A 19,634-nucleotide genomic window follows, 5' to 3' on the forward strand; every position below is an offset into this window, starting at 1 on the left:
GTAAGCATCTTTCAGATCTATGGCCACAAGCCAGTCGCCTGGTTGAACTGCTTGCCGGATCGTGAGCAGCGATTCCATTTTGAACTTCTCTTTTTTGATAAAGGTGTTCAGATGTGTCAGGTCTATCACTGGTCTCCAGGAACCTGACTTTTTTTGGACCAGGAAAAGGGGTGAATACATCCCCTGGAACCTCTCGGCCGTTGGGACATGTATAGCGGCACCTTGAGCCACAAGAGAGCTCATGTAGGACAGGAGGACTTGTCTTTTTTCTTCTGAGCATGGAATTGTTGTGTGAATGACTTGAAGAATAGGGGGTTCTGTAAAAATCCAGGAATGGCCTGTAGATATTGTTTTTACTGTCCAGAAATCTTTTATTGAGGCTGCCCAGACATGCTTGAACTGGAAGAGACGAGCCCCGACTCTTTCCGTCTGGGCCGGCTCTATATCAAAAGGACTTAGGAGCCTCACGTCCACCAGAAGAAGGGCTTTTTGCCGGCTTCTGACCAGAGGGTTGGTTTCTTCTCCAATTCCTCCTAAAATCACGTCCAGGTCTGTACCGACGGGCCTCCCTTGCCCGATCTTGATCTTGCCTGGGAAAGAATTTTTTCTGTCCATACGGACGACGATCCTGGGGAAGGAACCCTGACTTACCCCCTGTGGCTCGGGTGATGGCATCATCTAGTTTGTTCCCAAGCAGGGAAGAACCCAAAAAGGGTATCTTGCACCATGCCTGTTTAGAGGCAGGGTCAGCCACCCAAGGGCGTAGCCACAGGGCACGCTTGGCTGTGACAGAGGAAAGCATGACCCGAGACACTAGACGTATAAGGTCAAGGGAAGCCTCCCCTAAGAAGACTGAAGCCATCTTTAGTTCTTGGACTGGGATGCTTCCAGATATGTCTTCAGAGACACAAGATAACACAGTGTCCATTTCACCTGTCCAGGCCTCCATTGCTTTTGACAGGGCTGCCAGCGCTAGGGCTGGTTTACAGGCCATGCCCGCTGTAATATAAATTCGTTTTAAGTCAGTGTCTATTTTCCTCTCCAGACCATCTTTAAAGGAAACGGTGTCTTCCAAAGGGAGAGTAACGTGTTTCACCAGTCTCATCAAGGCCGCATCGACTAGAGGAGCCGACTCTAAATGTCTCACCTCTTCACTTTTGAATGGGTATAACTTCGCTATCTTGGATAGTAAAGAATTTTTCTTGTCTGAACCAGACCATTCTTCCATAATTACATCTCCTAGTTCACCAAGGAGGGGAAAGTTTGGGTGGTCTTTCTTAAGCTGGCTAAAGAACTTCCTTTGCTTGGAAGGTGCTTCTACTGGATCCTCCCATTTTAAAGCGTCCTTGACTGCTTTCACCAATGTTGGGACCAGGGAAAAATCAAAACCAGCAGCATAATGGACATTTTCCATTTCACTTTCTGAGGAAACACTTGGAGAGCGGTTGACTCTAGAGGGCCCCGCAACTTCAGGATCATCCTGTACCAGGACTGGGGATGGTTCAACAGGAGGAACAACCGCTTGGGCGGAAGTAGAGATGTTCAAGGATTCTTGGACCACTCTTCTGACCAGGGCTTCAACCTGCTGGTCCTCACCCCCTCTTTCCCTTACAGCACGGGAATAACATGGCTCACAGAGGGATTTTCCTTCTGGGACCTGAGCTCTACATCCCCAACAGGAATTCCTTTCAGAATGACTGGAGTGACGGTGAGAGTGGTGACCAGACGAGGATCTAGAACCTTCTCTATAATGCTTAGATGAAGATCTAGAGCTTCTAGAACTTGAATGATGTTTTTGTGGTTGAACTTCAATAACATCTTCACGTGCTATTATTTGAGGAATAGACCTGGAGGGACTGGAAACAAAAGAGACAAAATACAATTTTTTTTTTTTTTTTAACCAAAACCCATAGAAAAACAGGCAGAGGGAATAAATTCCATCCTACCTGCAGCGTAAGGTTTGGCCACAGGGGGGCGGTGACACATCCATAGCGGTGAGGAAACAGTACTAAAAAAGAAACCAACAGGAACCGTGCATCAGGCAAAAGGACCCATAATCACAGTGCTTACATAAGGCATAAAAGAGCAGTCTCCTACCTTGATCCACAGCCAAGAGAGATACACCTAGACCGTCAGGGATGTGCCACCATATAGCTGTGTTTGACAGCTATTTAAACTTGCCGCCCTGTCGATGACGTCACCGCGCACCGGCGTGTGCATGCGCGGTGAACCTGCGTCACCTCGTCGGCCTCGCGCGCATGCGCGATCGCGGCTAGCTAGACCAAGGAGCTCACACACAGCCAAGCCTCGTTCCCAGAACGAGGCGTGCGCGTGCGCAGACCACTAGCAAGCGGCGAAGCTGGAACGCACTGCGCTCCAGCGGCCATACCTGGAAGGGAAAAGACAGACTACACACAAAAACTGGCTGCCATGATAGGTAAGAGCATAAGTTTATACATTACCACCTTAGGAAACCCATGATCCGGCCTGGATAAGGAAGCCACCGCTGCTTACTCTGCAAGGTCTGGTAATTTAGAGACCCCCTGCTAATAGCCAGGGTATGTGGTCACATAATCGCTTACCTGCCAGTGGCAGGCTAGTAAGCATAAAAAGGGGTACCGCAGACAAAAAATGTCCATCCAGCTAATAGCTGAGATCTGTAGGACTTCAGAGCCACCAGGCATGGGAATCAGGGACTAAAAAAGGTTTTTCTTTAAACAAACGATTACTTCGGTCCTAGGAGGAGGACAAAAAAGGAACACAGTCTATTGGGAGAAGCAAAGCTTTATGGGAGTAGGGTCCTATGAGGTATGAGAGGCGGGATTAACCCACACGTAGGCTGCCATGGAGTCTGTCAGGAAAGTGCTTTTCAATAGTCCCTCGTCTTATCTTATGTACGCTTACATCTATCAATGGAAATTTAACCAGCAGCTACATTTGAAAACATTAGTTACCGAGTCATATTTCTATCTTTACATTACACAATAAATAAGTCTGACGTTTTTTTTAAAGCCTTTTATTTTGTATCAACCATGTACACTTGTATAATGTTTATGGTTTATGAACAATAGTAATTTTTCAGTGGTATTACAGAAACAGGGCATTTTGATTTCACTATATTGTGACATTAACATTGGTTAACTAGATGACCACCATTTTTAGCATGTGTTTGTAATTAAAATCTAATCATCGTTATATCATCATGCAGGAGGAGATGAACGAATTTCTAGTAGATTCTGTATTCCTCCAGATTGTAAACCAACAGACCTATAAATTAGGTGATAAGAATATAATTAGTGTGATACAGAGAAATCTATTTAACACTGTAATATTTATTGTTAAATTATTTGTAAAGTAATTTTTGTGAAGCACTGCCACTGAGAAATTTCACAACTACAGTATTTCCTTGTCTTTCTTTTTACAGTGCTTTTATTGCATAAACAAGAGTCTACAGTACTTGGGCATCTTAAATCAGTTTGAGATTTGAGTGTATGCTCCTCCCCTGAGGGAGTCACAAGGCTCTGACTACATGAATTGGGAGGAGCCTATGTACTCATGCTGCAAACAGGAAGTGTGCGGGCCACCATCTTGCGAGAGCCATTCCTATATATTTGCATGCAATCTGACGTGCACCAGAAATGTACACTTTTTAAAGTAAAGTTTTTAATCTTGGGCTTTTTTTTAATAAAAATAATCTTAAATATACGGAAAGTGCCATACAGGCATATATCCTGTTTTAAGATTCCTATACACAACCGCTGAAAGTTTCCTGTGACTGGAGATGGCTTGAATGACATTCGAATACAGCAGGATAGAAAAAATAGAACTGGATGCGTCCAGTTGCGAAATCCTGCAGCTATCGGCACATAACCGCAGGTAATCGCAGTGCACTGTGTCAGCTGCGTTTGGTATGGTATGAAGGGGGAACGGCACGCCAAATTTCAAATAAAAAAACGTCATGGGTTCCCCCTACAAGAGCATACCAGGCCCTTGGGTCTGCTATGGATTTTAAGGGGAAACCCCTTACTCCAAAAAACGAAGTGGGGGGTTCCCCCAAAATCCATACCAGACCCGTATCCGAGCAGCAGCCCGGCCGGTCAGGAAAGGGGGTGGGGACGAGCGAGCTTCCCCCCCTCTTTAACCGTGCCAGGCCGCATGCCCTCAACATGGGGGGTAGGTGCTTTGGAGCAGGGGGGCGCCCTGCGGCCCCCCAACCCCAAAGCACCCTGTCCCCATGTTGATAGGGCCTCTTTCCAACAACTCTGGCCGTTGGTTGTCAGGGTCTGCAGGAGGGGAGCTTATCGGAATCCGGGGGCCCCCAGATGGCGGCCCCCCACCCTAGGTGAATGAGTATGGGGTACATCAGACATCAGACATCCTACAAATGTGTCTGAGCTGAAGCAGTTTTGTAAGGAAAAATAATCTTAAATTCCTCCTAAACATTGTGCAGGTCTGATACAGAGCTACCGAAAGCACTTGATTGAAGTCATTGCTGCCAACCGAGGTTCGACCAGCCAGGGGCATACCTAGAGCATTTATCACCCGGGGCAGATACTATATCTGGCACCCCCCCCCCCACTTTAAAATGTAAAAACACCCCACTGTGCCCCCTGCACACCTCTGCATCCCTCAATATCTCTTTGTCACTATTTTGTACCGCCTCTCCACAACTGGACCCCTTTACATTGCACAGCCCCCCTGCAGCTCTGGACCCCTACACATTACACAGCCCCCCTGCACCCCTTTACATTACACAACCCCCTGCACCTCTGGACCCTTTACATTACACAACCCTCTGGACCCCTTTACATTACACAGCACACTGCACCTCTGGACCCCTTTTACATTGCACAGCTTCCCACCCTGCAGCTCTGGACCCCTTTACATTACACAACCCAATGTACCTCTGGACTCCTTTACATTACACAGCACCCTGCACCTCAGGACCACTTTACATTGCGCAGCCCCTCCCCCCAGTTCTGGACCCCCTGCACATTATCTGACTGGAGCTCTGACTGCACCCCCTGCACATTAACCCCCCCAGCTCTGGACCCCCTGCACATTACCCCCCCCCCACAGCCCTGACTGGACCCCCTGCACATTACCCCCCCAAGCTCTGGACCCCTTGCACATTACCCCCCACAGCTCTGACTGGACCCCCTGCACATTACCCCCCAGCTCTGGACCCCCTGCACATTACCTCCCCAGCTTTGGACACCCTGCAAATTACCCCCAGCTCTGGACACCCTGCACATTACCCCCCCAGATCTGGACCCCCTGCACATTACCCTCAGCTCTGGACCCCCTGCACATTACCCCCCCCCCCCCAGTCCTGACTGGAGCCCCTGCACGTTGCATAGCTCTGTCAGTTCCTACCTTACTCTGAAATTTCTTATTCACAAGACAATGATTGGTTGCTAGGACCACTCAGCAACCAATCAGATATTACTCCAGAATTTCCTATGCCCCACTGTCAGTGTCTCTCGCCCTCCCTCTCCTTCTGTACAAGAGAACGAGAGACAGTTTTTTTTGCTGCTGCTCTGGCGGCTGATTAATTGTGTCATCCGAGTGGCAGTATAGTCCGGACCCGGCTTGGGCACCCCTGCACTCCCCCCGCTGGGCTCTCCTTGCGCTGTCAGCATGTACTATCCCCCAGTTAGTACGTCATTGCGACCAGCTAAGGGCTTGCTTACTTTTTTCTTCAGCACTGTGAATGTTTAATGGGTTTCTGCTTTAAATTCACAATCTTCTGCGGCTGTAAAGACCAGATCTGACTTCTTTCACATTTCTCCCCTTAAATTCATACTGACATTGGAACCCTTCATCTGCACGGTTCGTGAAGACCCCAATATTGGCTGTTATCATAAACCCTTAAGAGACCAAAAGGTGGTGGCTTTTATAAAGCTGAAGACATCTAATATACATTAACCACTTGCCGACCCGCCCATAGCCGAATGATCATGGCTGGGTACGGCTGGGTATCGCGGACATGATCAAAGGCTGGGGACATGGTCAGAGGCATTGCATCTGGATAGAAGCTGGGGACATGGTCAGAGGCTGCGGACATGGTCAGAGGCTGCGGACATGGCCAGAGACTGCAGACATGGCCAGAGGCTGCGGACATGGTCAGAGGCTGTGGACATGGCCAGAGGCTGCGGACATGGTCAGAGGCTGCAGGCATAATACATTTGCCAGTTATTACTTTACATGACTGTGACCGTCCCCTCCGTCGGAGCCCAGCTTAGCCAAGGTGAGTCAAGACTGCCCACTCCCCCTTCCGAGCACGAGCACAGGTGAGCAGAGACTACCCCTCTGCCCGAGCACAGCAGAGCCCAGCCGAGTGGAGGTAAGACCGCCCCCCTGCCCGAGCACAGCCGAGCCCAGCCGAGGTGAGCTGAGACCGCCCCTTGCCCGAGCACAGCCAAGCCCAGCCGAGGTGAGCTGAGACCGCCCCCCCGCCTAAGCCCAACCGAGGTGAACCGAGACCACCCCCCACCCGAGTATAGCCGAGTCCAGCTGAGCCCAGCCGATACCCCCCCCCTTCCACAGCCCAACCAAGGTAAGCAGAGACCACCCCCTCTGCCAAAGTACAGCCAAGGTGATCTGAGACCACCCCCCCAGCCCAGCCAAGCAGAGACCGCCCCTGCCAGTCACTTCAATGGCGCTTTATGAGAGACTGAATTTGTGTGGCCGTCGGGACTCGGGAGGAAATGGGGGCCTTTTATTTGTGCGGGGCAGCTTTTTTGCCACCCCCCGCAAAGTGCCACCCTAGGCCTGGGGCTTGTCGGCCTAGGTCAAGACACAGTGCTGGGTACAAGTGGTGTAACAGAGTTTATAACCACTTTATTAAGCGAAGAACATTCAAACAGAAGGAAAACACTATGAGAGAGACTTCTGCACTGTGTGCGGTCTATGGAGAACCTTGTGCAAACAGCTGAACGAATGAGTGTTTGGCTGAACAAACCTCCAGCCACAGAGTGAGTCAAACTTTTAGCAGTGGTATCATTACCACTGCTAAATGTCACAGTTTCCTCCTGGTGGTTAGGGAGCGGATACCCACTGGTGTCCTAACAACCAGTGACTCATCCTTGCCCATCCTTGTCAGCCAGGGATCTGCGACTGACAGGTGAATGTAAACAAGAAAAAAAGACAGCATGAGGTCCTCTTAAAAGTACCCACTAGTCTGGTATGATTTAAAGGGGGATTCTCATGTAAAAAAAGGAAAAAAAATGTAGCCCCCCTAAATCCATACCAGAATGGGAGGGGGGAGTATCATGCCAGGGGGTGTGCAGTGGCTGCAGAGGTCTATGTGCAGAGGCCTTATTGAAAACCTTTAACAATAAGAGGGCCTTCAGGTCCCATCACCCCATATCAATGAGTAGAAGGTACAAAGTACCCAGGGGCGGACTGACAACTCATGGGGCCCCCGGGCAATAGAAGAGTATGGGGCCCCTCTGGCTAACAGATGGCCACCACGCCAGGAGGTAGTGCAGAGGCGGGCAGCTAAAATCTTGGGATATTCACATTAAAAGCATGTCATTTTCGGACATATCAGGGACAGATCTAAAAAAACCAGATTTTTACATACTGTCCCTGGTTTTACTGAGCCTGGCAACCCGGATGGGGCCCCCTAGTGGCATGGGGCCCTCGGGCAGTGCCCGAGTGACTCAATGGTCAGTCCGCCCCTGAAAGTACCTCTACTCATTCCAAAAAATGCACCCTAGAGAGAAAAAGGTCCTTTAGTAAAAAAAAAAAAAGTTCCATCCACAATGTACATCCACCGTGACATCCAGCAATGCTGGTCCACGTCAATCACGATGAACAATGTGGGGAGTTGGCTGAAACCTCTCCAAAGTAAGGGACCTCCTCTATTCCTTTTCCGGCTGTGTGTTTACTTTTAAAAACAACTCTAACTGACCTTTGCAGCTACAAGACATGAAGTAAAGGGAAATCTCGACAGGGTTTGACCCCTAGTCTATGCCAAGTGGAAAAGAAAAGTTTTGGCTTAAGGTTCAAAGTAGAAAAGCAAGTTAGTTTGTATTTGTCTTTTCAACAGCTTAGCACCGATTGCATTTCCATATTAGAAGGTTGCCAATTTACTGCTACAAAAGGAACATGAGCTACAACTTTTGTATCTCTACTGAGAACTCTGAGCCACACATTCATATCCAACAACCTGAAGTGTAGTGAGTATAACATAGCAGATAGCCCAGCATACTATACTTTTTTTATTTATTTTTTGTCTAAACTTTGGTTTACAAATATCAACTACTTTTTTTTAGTTTTGGCCATGTATCTGATCTTTTATTTAAATCTCTTGTATAAATCAATGGCATAGTATAATTTTGTTACCTGTAGACAGTGGTAACCAAAATGAAAACTATAAAAACTTTCCAAAATGATTTCATATAAACCGTGCGGAGTATAGGTTGACTTACTTATTTGAAAGTGTGACTTTCTGTTCCACCTCGTCCAAAACCTAAATAGCAAAATATAAGCTTTTTTAACATATACTTTTAGAGAAATGCAATTTAAGTAATCTACAAAACAATCAACATGTGCCTAGATCTTCAGGAGAGATGCACATTCAGATATTATTGCCCACCTTTTGGTCCAAACAGTGCTGCATAGCAAGGTTGATTGCAGTAGGGCTTGCCGTCATGCTGGAGAATGGAGTAAAATAAACATAATTAAGAACACTTTTTCAGGAATGCAATATTTGCAGATATTTGATTATTCTTTTTTCCAATTAGATAAATTCACACAGCTCTATTATTAGAGCCAGTGCTCAATATCTCCAATTTGCTGGCTGACTTGTATATATCTTTACAATTAATTTGTCGAGCCTGTGGCCCTGCTACTTCAATTGATAGAGCAAGCCACTTGCCTCATGAAGAACCTACTAATGTCTGATGATTTCAGTGACGGTAATCATGCCTGGTGTTGTGTGTGCCCCATTTTGCAAGCACCCAGTTTGAGTGTGTAGTTCAAACACACAAACAGTTAAACTAGGACTGCCACCAGTGGTGTAACTAGAACCTTCAGGGCCAAGATGCAAGAAACCATGAAGGGCCCTTTCCTCCAAACCCGATGGCGGAATAACAGGGCCTGGTCGCAAGTGGGTGGCTGCATATAAAAGGAACGGATTTCTCTATTTCCCCTGGCTTCTCATTCTCTCCCTCCAGCAGGCATTCAGCGGCTGCAGGAGGAAAATGGAAAGACTATGCCAGTGTTTCTCAACCTTTTTTTATTCAAGGCACCCTTGAATAAAAAATTCACTCCTAGGTGAATGGGGCTGCACTGCAACCACTCTGCAACTGTGTGCATTGCATGCAGTTGCAGCATAGTGATGACATATTACCGGCTGTCAAATGTCTCTGAAAAGCGATCTGAACATGGATCGCTTTTCAGAGGAACAGCTTTTTTTCCCCTGGTACTTTGAACAAGCTAGAAAAAAAAATCAGTTCTGATTGTACCCATACCCCTATGCATGCACCATAAAATGTGCATACAGTCAGGTCCATAAATATTGGGACATCGTCACAATTCTAATCTTTTTGGCTCTATACACCACCACAATGTATTTGAAATGAAACGAACAAGATGTGCTTCCCACTTTTTAAGGGACAAAAAAGTAATGGGACAGATTAACAATCATAAATCAAACTTTCACTTTTTAATACGTGGTTGCAAATCTATTGCAGTCAATTACAGCCTGAAGTCTGGAATGCATAGACATCACCAGACGTTAGGTTTCATCCATGGTGATGCTCTGACAGACCTCTCCTGCAACTGTCTTCAGTTCCTGCTTGTTCTTGGGGCATTTTCCCTTCAGTTTTGTCTTCAGCAAGTGAAATGCACGCTCAATCGGATTCAGGTGATTGACTTGGCCATTGCATAACATTCCACTTCTTTCCCTTAAACTCTTTGGTTGCTTTCGCAGTATGCTTCGGGTCATTGTCCACCTGCACTGTGAAGCGCCGTCCAATGAGTTCTGAAACATTTAGCTGAATATGAGCAGATAATATTGTCCGAAACACTTCAGAATTCATCCTGCTGCTTTTGTCAGCAGTCACATCAATAAATACAAGAGAACCAGTTCCATTGGCAGCCATACATGCCCACGCCATGACACTACCACCACCATGCTTCACTGATCTGATGAGGTGGTATGCTTTGGATCATAAGCAGTCTCTTTCCTTCTCCATACTCTTCTCTTCCCATCACTCTGGTATAAGTTGATCCTGGTCTCATCTGTCAATAGAATGTTGTTCCAGAACTATAAAGGCTTTTTTAGATGTTGTTTGGCAAACTCTAATCTGGCCTTCCTGTTTTTGAGGCTCACCAATGGTTTACATCTTGTGGTGAACCCTCTGTATTCACTCTGGTGGTCTTCTCTTGATTGTTGACTTTGACACACACACACACACACACCTACCTCCTGGAGAGTGTTCTTGATCTGGCCAACTGCTGTGAATGGTGTTTTCTTCACCAGGGAAAGAATTCTTTGGTCATCCACCACAGTTGTTTTCCGTGGTCTTCCGGGTCTTTTGGTGTTGCTGAGCTCACCGGTGCGTTCTTTCTTTTTAAGGATGTTCCAAACAGTTTATTTGGCCACACCTAATGTTTTTTATCTCTGATGGGTTTTTTTTTTCAGCCTAATGGTTGCTTGCTTCACTGATAGTGACAGCTCTTTGGATCTCATATTGAGAGTTGACAGCAACAGATTCCAAATGCAAATAGCACACTGGAAATGAACTCTGGACCTTTTATCTGCTCCTTGTAAATGGGATAATGAGGGAATAACACACCTGGCCATGGAACAGCTGAGCAGCCAATTGTCCCATTACTTTTAGTCCCTTAAAAAGTGGGAGACACATATACAAAATGTTGTAATTTCTACACCGTTCACCTGATTTGGCTGTAAATTCCCTCAAATTAAAGCTGCAAGTCTGCAGTTAAAGCACATCTTATTTGTTTCAATTTCAAATCCATGTGGTGGTGTATAGAGCCAATAGGATTAGAATTGTGTCGATGACCCAATATTTATGGACCTGACTGTACATACATGTAAACACATATACATAATCAGTGGTGGCTGGTGCTTAAAATTGCAGCCTCACTGTGCCAAACGCAGCCACTGTGCTCATCAAATGCAGCATGAATAGGGGGTGTCATCTATCTATTGGTCATAGAGGGGGGTGGCTGGAGAGAGGGGGCGGCGGCCCTTAATGGACAACCGCCACTGCACATAATACACACACATATACTGTATACACACACATATATAAATACACATACATGCACACATGTAAACACATATTTACAGACGGGCGTGTACTGTGCATGTGCGAGCCGCACTGCATGCTGTGATTGGTCGGGAAATCTTCTGGGACGTGTCTCAGAAGATTGCAGGGAGGGAAAGGGGATCTTTCTTCTGGCACTGCAGCACCAGGGAGGAAGTGGTAGCTGGGTGCCTGGAAAAACAGGGTACCCGCTCCTCCCCCAAAAAAATGATATGCAAAATGTGGCATGTCCGGCGGTCACCAACATTTAAAGTGGAGGTTCCATTTTTGGGTGGAACTTTGCTTTAAGCTCTGGTTCACACTGTGCAGGCTGGATCACATCACATCTGTTCCCGCAACCACCTGCAGCTACATTGTGCTGCCCTTGAGATGTGGGGGGTGCTATTCACTGTGAATGGTATCGCCCACATCTCAGCCCATACTGCCACTGTGTCTTAAAAAGGTGCAGACACCTTTTTTGCGGAAAACACAAGCACGGCAGCCCATTCAAATGAATGGGCTACCCTGCCCGCCCAAGTGTGAACCAGGGCTAAAGGAGACGTATGGTCAAAGCTCATGTACTTCTCCTATGTTTAATTAATTGGTGTCTTTGCAGTTTAACTACTTTCTGAACCTTGCACTCTTTACAAGACACTGCTGAACCTTGCTCTCTGTACGTAATGCATTCCTGGACCTTGCGCTCTGTACGTAATGCATTCCTGAACCTTGCACTCTGTACGTAATGCATTCCTAAACCTTGCGCTTTGTACGTAATGCATTCCTGAACCTTGAGCTCTTTACGTAATGCATTCCTGAACCTTGCGCACTGTACGTAATGCATTCCTGAACCTTGCGCTCTGTATGTAATGCATTCCTGAACCTTGCACTCTGTACATAATGCATTCCTGAACCTTGCACTCTGTACATAATGCATTCCTAAACCTTGCACTCTGTAGGTAGCATTCTCCTGAGCCCTGCACACTGTATGTAGCATCCTCCTGCACATATCATCCTCCTGGACCTTGTACATGGCATCCTCCTGCACATAGTACCAGCATACAGGGGCACACTGACCACCAGCATACAGGGGGCACACTGACCACCAATATGCAGGGCCAGTGGTTACCAGTATACAGAGGACATAACAAATCAAATAAAACAACTACCATATAACTAAAAAAACCTCAAAAGCAATAAGAGAATCTTGTTAGCTGGTTGTCTCATCTAACGAAAATCAATAAAAAGCAAAAAATGCAGCACTTCCCCACTCTTTATCTATAAAATGGTACAAATGGACTTATAAGTGCAATGATAAATCCTATGAATGAATATTCAGTGCAAATCAACTAATGTATTGCAATATAGTAGTGATGTTGTCACCCCCTCTGCAGATAGTGGTGAAACCCCCCTAAATATAATAATAATAATAAAATGTAAAATATGTACATCAATTATTATGATTATATATAGAGGGTTTCACCACTATTTGCACATTGCTGCTCTGAAATATTTCTTACCGTTTGCAGAGAGGGTGACACCATCCCTACGATGCTCTAATAAACTGGGTGATTTGCATATCTGTTATTAATATTGTTATTTTTGTATGTAGGGGGTTTCACCATTAATTGCACATTGCAGCTCTTCAATGTCTCAAAATATTTTTTCAGAGTGGTGACACCATCACTACTATATTTCAATACTATCATTACAATCCATTTGTACAATTTTATAGATAAAGTGTAGGGTTGTGTTGCATTTTTTGGCTTTTTATTGGTATACAGAGGCCAGGACATACTGATCACCATTGTACACCATGAAGAAATCTCCACTTGCTGGCCTCACCCACTTTCTGTCCATGCCCACAGGTGTGCGGTAACGCGCCGCATTAGAACCCTCACTTTTATCTCAAGCACCCCCAAAAAAAATTGTCTGGAGCCACCCCTACCCGGACTGGATTTCAATTTTGCTGCCTCATCCCTCCCTCCAAGGTTTTTCTCTATCTTATCTTCTTAACATTTATTAGTCATTTACCAAAAAATTCTAAGGCCTCGTACTCACGACCAAACATGTCTGCTGAAACTGGTCCGCGGACCAGTTTCAGCGGACATGTTCGTTCGTGTGTAGGCAGTAACGTACAGAATTCCAGCAAACAATCGTCGGCCAGACCGTTTTCCAACGAACAACTGTTTCCTGGTCTTGCTTTAAAACAGTCTGCTGGAATCGTGTCCGTCAGACATGTTCGGTCGTCTGTACACAAAAGCAGCGTACAAAAACCCCGCGCATGCTCAGTCCAAATGAGGAGACGGGAGCGCTCGTTCAGGTAAAACTCGCGTTTCTTTGGGATATGGCACATTCGTCATTAGAAACCTTTTATTCTAGCAAGAGAACAATGTCTTAAAAAGGCGCACTAAACCACATTTTAAAGCCTCGTTTTATTAATTCTTCTCTTGCTAGAATAACCCCGTTCTCTTGCTGATGCAATTTCAATAGAGTTGTCCCATACTGAAATGTCACATTTCTTGCTTGTGATGTAATCCTTTAATAATGTTTTCTATGCCAGACGTGTGTTTTGGTTGGTGGTCCTCCATAATTTAGAGTAGTCATTTTTGTAAAGGAATGTTCATTTTTTTTTAATTTTTTTTTTTGTTTCTAGTTATGTCACCATTTAAACTATTTTTTTTTTACATGTTTTTTGAAATTTTTTTTTTTTTTTTGGTGTTTCATTAGAGAATATTAAACCATGTTGGCACACCAAATGTCCCCCCCCCCCCCCAAGGAGTGTGTCCTTTGTAAATTACCCATTGTATATTTATTAAAGGTTTGCTGCCTAATAATCCCCACAGTATATCAAACAATAGACATGTTTTCAAATGAAAGCAAAAGGCCTTTTATTCAGGCAAATGTCATCACAAAAAAATAAAAAGAACGGCAGCACTAGAATAGATAGCAAACTATATGCAAACTTGCATTTCCAACATGGTGAAGGATAAACTTCCAAGCCTCAGTAGCCAAACACAAAAATATGAAGCAGCAGCACACAAACAAAGGAACCCAAACTGTGGTAGTACAAACACGATGTCCTTTATGTGGAAGGAAATGGAAGGCAGAAAATCAACGTTTCCTCCTCTTTCCAGCCTTCCCTCCAGGCAGCCTTCCAGCGGATCGAACACGGGGTCTTGCAGGTGGGGTTGATGTGGCAGCAGGAGGATGGTGTTCCGCAAGCCGGGCCGGGTCACATAGCCCAGTGTCTGGGGTCAGCAGGCCCCTCTGCATCCACCAAAGGACCTGGTTCATCAGGGCCTTTGCCAGTCTTCTCTGGTCCTCCTCCCCTTCATTTAAATCATGGGCCAATGAGGCACTGAAGGCCTCTGTGGGGTTGAGGGGGGCCCTCATGATGGCGCTTGCCTCCTGGATCATGCGGAGGCTTGCCTCCTCCACAGGCCTCAACTGCCTCCTTCGGCCTGATGGCCTCACCTGGGGGGGAGAAGACTGGCTGGTGGTGGTTCTCCTGGCCGGGTGGACCTGCTGCAGGCCACTGGGCCCAGCCTCCTCCTGGCTGCCACTGACCCCGGCCTCCTCCTGGCTGCCACTGACCCCGGCCTCCTCCTGGCTGCCACTGACCCCGGCCTCCTCCTGGCTGCCACTGACCCCGGCCTCCTCCTGGCTGACAGACACCTGAGGATCTGCCACCTCCTGGCTGATCTCTTCTTCCTGTGTGGAAAAAATAAGAATTTTTTTACAATTTCGCTAAATAAAACCACACTCATTTTCATGTTTTTCGTTCAGTATTTTCTGTTCATTATTACTTGAATACACTCTACTTCTGACCCCTGCAGTTGTCATCCCTGACACCTATTTGTCTGTACACCTTTTTGTTTGCTTTTTTCCAGCTTGGTTTTATTTTTACAATATCTAATCATTAATCCACCAAGAATTATTTACGCCATAAATATAGAGGAAACTACTATACCTCCTCATCGAAGGGTGGCAGATCTGCATCTCTGTCAGCCAGGCCCTCTTCCTCCGACTCTGCAGGGCTGTGGTCATCTGGGGAAGGTCCGCTGGAAGGTAGCATGGAGGAAAGGTTGGAAGAAAGACTGGACATCGTTTTCCTGCCTTCCATTTCGTCCCGCAAAAAAGCCATCTGTTTATAATACCACAGTTTGGGTTCCTTTGCTTGTCTTGCTGCTGCTCCCGATTTTTTTAATTTATTAGCTTTGTATGCTCTCCTGTATGTGCTTCTGAGGTTGGCAAGTTTATCCTTCACCATGTTGGCAGTGCATCCTGGCACCCATGTTTGCATATAGTTTGCTAGCTCTTCTAGTGCTGCCGCTCGTACATCTTTATTACAATATAATGCGTGTTTTGAATTCCACAGGATGGGCGTGTCCTGATATTTTTGTAGTAAGGCCTCTATAGCTTCCTTGGTTTGTAGTTGGTCCATTTTACTTTTTGAAATATGATATTTTTTTTTGAGTCTAGATTCAAAAAACATAAACCAAAGAAAAATAAATATTCAAAAGGATCAGCGTTGACCTTGATATAATATGTGTCTTTAAATTTATTACCTATATCTAATTACAAACACAGTCTCTCTTGTTTAAACAATGATTGTCAGCTCGGCCGCATTGGTTGTACCAAACATTGATTTGCTAGATGCAGAGCCATTGTTAACATTGCAGTAAATATTTTTAATATTGAAAAATAAACAATGCTTACAAATGACAGTATTCATCTAGGCACTCTTTCCTGTGTAAATCTCATGCCCCTGACAATGGATGACATAAAAGACACTTCCTAATGACCTCTGTACAACCAACACTTGAACAATACTTTGCCTGATCTGAATACACCATTCAAAAACTTGTCAATGAGGTACAGCATTGTTCACATCTCTATTTTGTGAGGTGTCCAAAAGCATTTGGATACCAAAATAACATTGTGGTACCCCATAGACAGAATAGCTTAAAAAGGGTGCAACCAACAGCCCAAACCCCCATCCCATGTGTCTACATTTTCAAGGCCTCTGCTGATCACATTTTTAATTTCCTTACCTTCCTGTCTCTCGCTCCTCGTTTCTCACGCTCGCCTAATTACCGCGTAAGATGCGTAATCACGGCGTAAACCTTTTAAACACTCCGCGTATTTATGAAACCCCGCCCTCGTCACCTTTGCGAGGCCCCTAATCAATGAGTTTAGGAAATATGGCGTTAACTGTGTATGTTCTGGATGCGCTCGAAGATTCTCCGCGTAACGGACGTAAACACGTTGTTTGCATTCTCTACACTCCGCGTATGTATTAAACGCCGCCCTCTTCTCCGCCCATGGCGTAAGAATTCATATTTTCCACGCCCATAATCTCTGTGGGAAAGGAAAGATGGCGATGTCACACGAGCGGGCACGATGCTCTCATGCCACAAGTGAAGGGACAGAGGCAGGGACGTCCCGATCAAGGAAAAGAAGATATAAAGCCACTAATATGCGGTTCCAGGAAATGGTGGAGTTAGTTTACATCATGCGAAAGAAGGACTATGATGGGGAATTAGGGCCATACAAGACCCCTAACCGCCGAAAGGCACATATTATGGACAAGGTGGCGAGGAGAATGCAGAGGATGTTTGGGATCACCAGGTCCAAGGAACAGCTGAGGAAACGATGGTCAGACTTAAAATTGAGGGAGCCACATCAGATGAAGAAAATACTTAAAATTCTGCGTAAAAGTAAGTAAATATATATTGGGTTTGGGGGGGGGGGGGGTGGTGATTGTCTGCAATAATGTGTTGCCATGTATATTTCACCATCTGCCTCCTTGGCCAGCTTGTAATTTTAAAGACATGTTGTTATTTATTTTTTAGAACATAAATAACTACATATTTACAAACAGTGTTCTTAGTAAACAACGTAACATCACATAGTTTATCAGAAAGGCTCGGTTATTACAGGAACAACACACCTGGACATGGCTCACTGGCCAAAAACTTTGTTTGTAAACATTGTGTAAAAGCTAGTTCTAGAAAAAAAAAGTATGAGAATGGGAAAGGCAAACAGGATTCATTCTAAAAACAGTGGTAATAAAGCAGATGTTTTCACATCTGCAATGCAGAGCACCTGTGTCTCCCCAAATCAAAAATGGGTTTTGGTAGGGTCTCCCAGAAATACAGTTTAGGGGGGACATCCATGTGTGTCACTTTGCTAAAAAGGGGCAGGATCAGAGCTTGCCATATAGAAGTAATTGCAAAATGTAGGTTTGGTGAAAGATAAAAGTAACTAAATGAAAGCATCTTCTAAGCAATGTGTGCGATTTATGCTCTCCAATATCTGTGTGCTGATGAGTCTACATTTTTTTTGGTTTATTTCAGGGGAAAGAAGTCGCCAGCATTTGGAGGAGGCAGAGAGGGCCAGACAAGGCCAAAATCTGCCATCTCAACATGTGGAGGAGGAGGAGGATGTGGAAGGAGAAGAGGATGTGGAAGGAGAGGAGAATGTGGAAGGAGAAGAGGATGTGGAAGGAGAGGAGGATGTGGAAGGAGAGGAGGATGTGGAAGGAGAGGAGGAAGGAAGAGAGGAGGAAGAAGTAATTTTGGACTTAGAAGTCATAGCAGATGAAGGGCAAGTGGCGGAAGAACAATTTGGCGAATTGAAAGAAGGTGGATTGATGGATGAAGGAGGAGTCCAAGATGATGGGGAAGTGGTGGAAGAAGGAGGAGTGATAGAAGATGATGGGGAGGTGGTGGAAGAAGGAGGAGTGATAGAAGATGTCGAAGAGGTGGAAAGGAGAAGCCCATCAGGTCAGTGTCACCCTAGCTTGATTCCAAAAAACATATGTAGATAGGCCTCATTGAAAAATAATATTGTAAATGCCATTTTTTTTTGTTGTTTTAGGGGAGGAGGATGGTGTGCCAATATTTTCACGTGCAAGTGCTGCTATAATTATTCAGCAGGTAATGGAGTGCAGCACTGAAATGCACAATATGCGTGAAAGGATGTTTCTCATGGAACAGAATGTAACAAATGTCCTTTTGGAATGCAGCACGGAAATGGACAATATGCGGCAAAGAATGATGGTGATCGAATCTAATTTTAAGAACATTATTGACATGATGGGCCGTGTCAAAGACTGAAACACCCCCCGCCCATCCCCCGCCCCCACAAACATTTTTACAGTTTGAATAATGAATACGCCAAAATTTGAATATACACACACAGTGTGCCAACATGTGCTATCTGCCATCACAGAATATCTAATGTCTGTGCTTTGTGGGTCCAACCCCCTCCTCCATCCTCAAGTAGTTGAGAGGAAGGGTTTGCTCCCACAAAACACAGACATTGATCACCCATGATGTCAGATAGCACATGTGGCCATTTGTCTGTTGAACCAATGACATTTGGCGAGTTTGCACTGAATGTGTGTATCTTCCAATTTTGGCGTGTTCCAGTGTGAAAGCACACCATGACTGACTGCTGTTGTGAGTTTTTATATTTTTTGAATTGGATTTTGTTACTTTTTGACCATGTTGAACATTTTGGGATACTATAAAGTTTAGACCATAAAGAATAAACAACGCCAAAAAATTTTTTAAATATATATATAGAATTATAAATCTCTCTAATCACTGAATTTAGTGAAGTAGAGATTTGACTCCAAATTCTCACCTAAAAATTTTCTTTTAGAAAAACACACCAAAAAAAAAAAAAATGGTTAAAAAATTATTGTTTTTTGTGCCTAAAAAATATGGCCAAAAAAAAAATTAAGGCGGTAAACACCCCACCAAATATAATCTATATATATATATATATGTAAACAATAAATCTAACTATATTTGATGAAAAAAAAAGTGAACTTGTTAATAAATGTATAATCTGCATAATATTTTTGGTTGAATTACCTGAAAAAAAAAAGAAAATTTTAAAAAAATTTTGAAGACTCCTAAGTACAAAAGCAGGGAGTAATGAAAAAAATATAAAATTATTTTTGGGGTCATGAACAAGCAAAAATTAAAAAAAATTGACCTCAACATTTACAAATGGAGTTGCTTCTTATTTCTAGACTCAATACCCTGTTTGTAGATGAGTGAATAATGTGCAAAATGTGGTTAGTTACTAAAAGTGGAGAAATCAATTATGCATTACAATTGAAGAAGTTAGTTAGAGAACCAGGAAGACAGAAAAAGAGAAAAAGCATTAATGACAAACAACTGTATAAAGTCCAATGGTCTAATTATTTATTATTTTTTAGAATATTCCTTTCTTTGGGGGCCGAATTAGAAAGAAATATGATCTGGCATAGCAATGGCCCCCCGACCCATGAAGTACTCAACATATTTGTCGCGTACCTCACGAGCTGATTGG

At 44.7% G+C, this 19,634-nt stretch overlaps 1 protein-coding gene across 2 annotated transcripts in view; it reads right to left on the reverse strand.

Moving 5' to 3' along the window:
• Window positions 1-3,000: 3,000 nt before the first annotated feature.
• CRIP1 (cysteine rich protein 1) overlaps window positions 3,001-19,634 on the reverse strand; it is a 40,440-nt gene continuing 23,806 nt past the window's right edge. For both annotated transcript variants that reach the window (XM_040333109.1, XM_040333110.1), the window contains exons 3-5: window positions 8,606-8,663; window positions 8,439-8,479; window positions 3,001-3,267 (exon numbers count right to left, since the gene is read on the reverse strand). In XM_040333109.1, coding sequence (XP_040189043.1) covers window positions 8,439-8,479; window positions 8,606-8,663 — 99 coding nt within the window. In that variant the 3' untranslated portion in view covers window positions 3,001-3,267. The remainder of the gene's footprint in view (window positions 3,268-8,438; window positions 8,480-8,605; window positions 8,664-19,634) is intronic.

The sequence above is a fragment of the Rana temporaria genome, chromosome 13 (assembly GCF_905171775.1).
Source record: "Rana temporaria chromosome 13, aRanTem1.1, whole genome shotgun sequence".
Classification (NCBI taxonomy): Eukaryota; Metazoa; Chordata; class Amphibia; order Anura; family Ranidae; genus Rana; species Rana temporaria.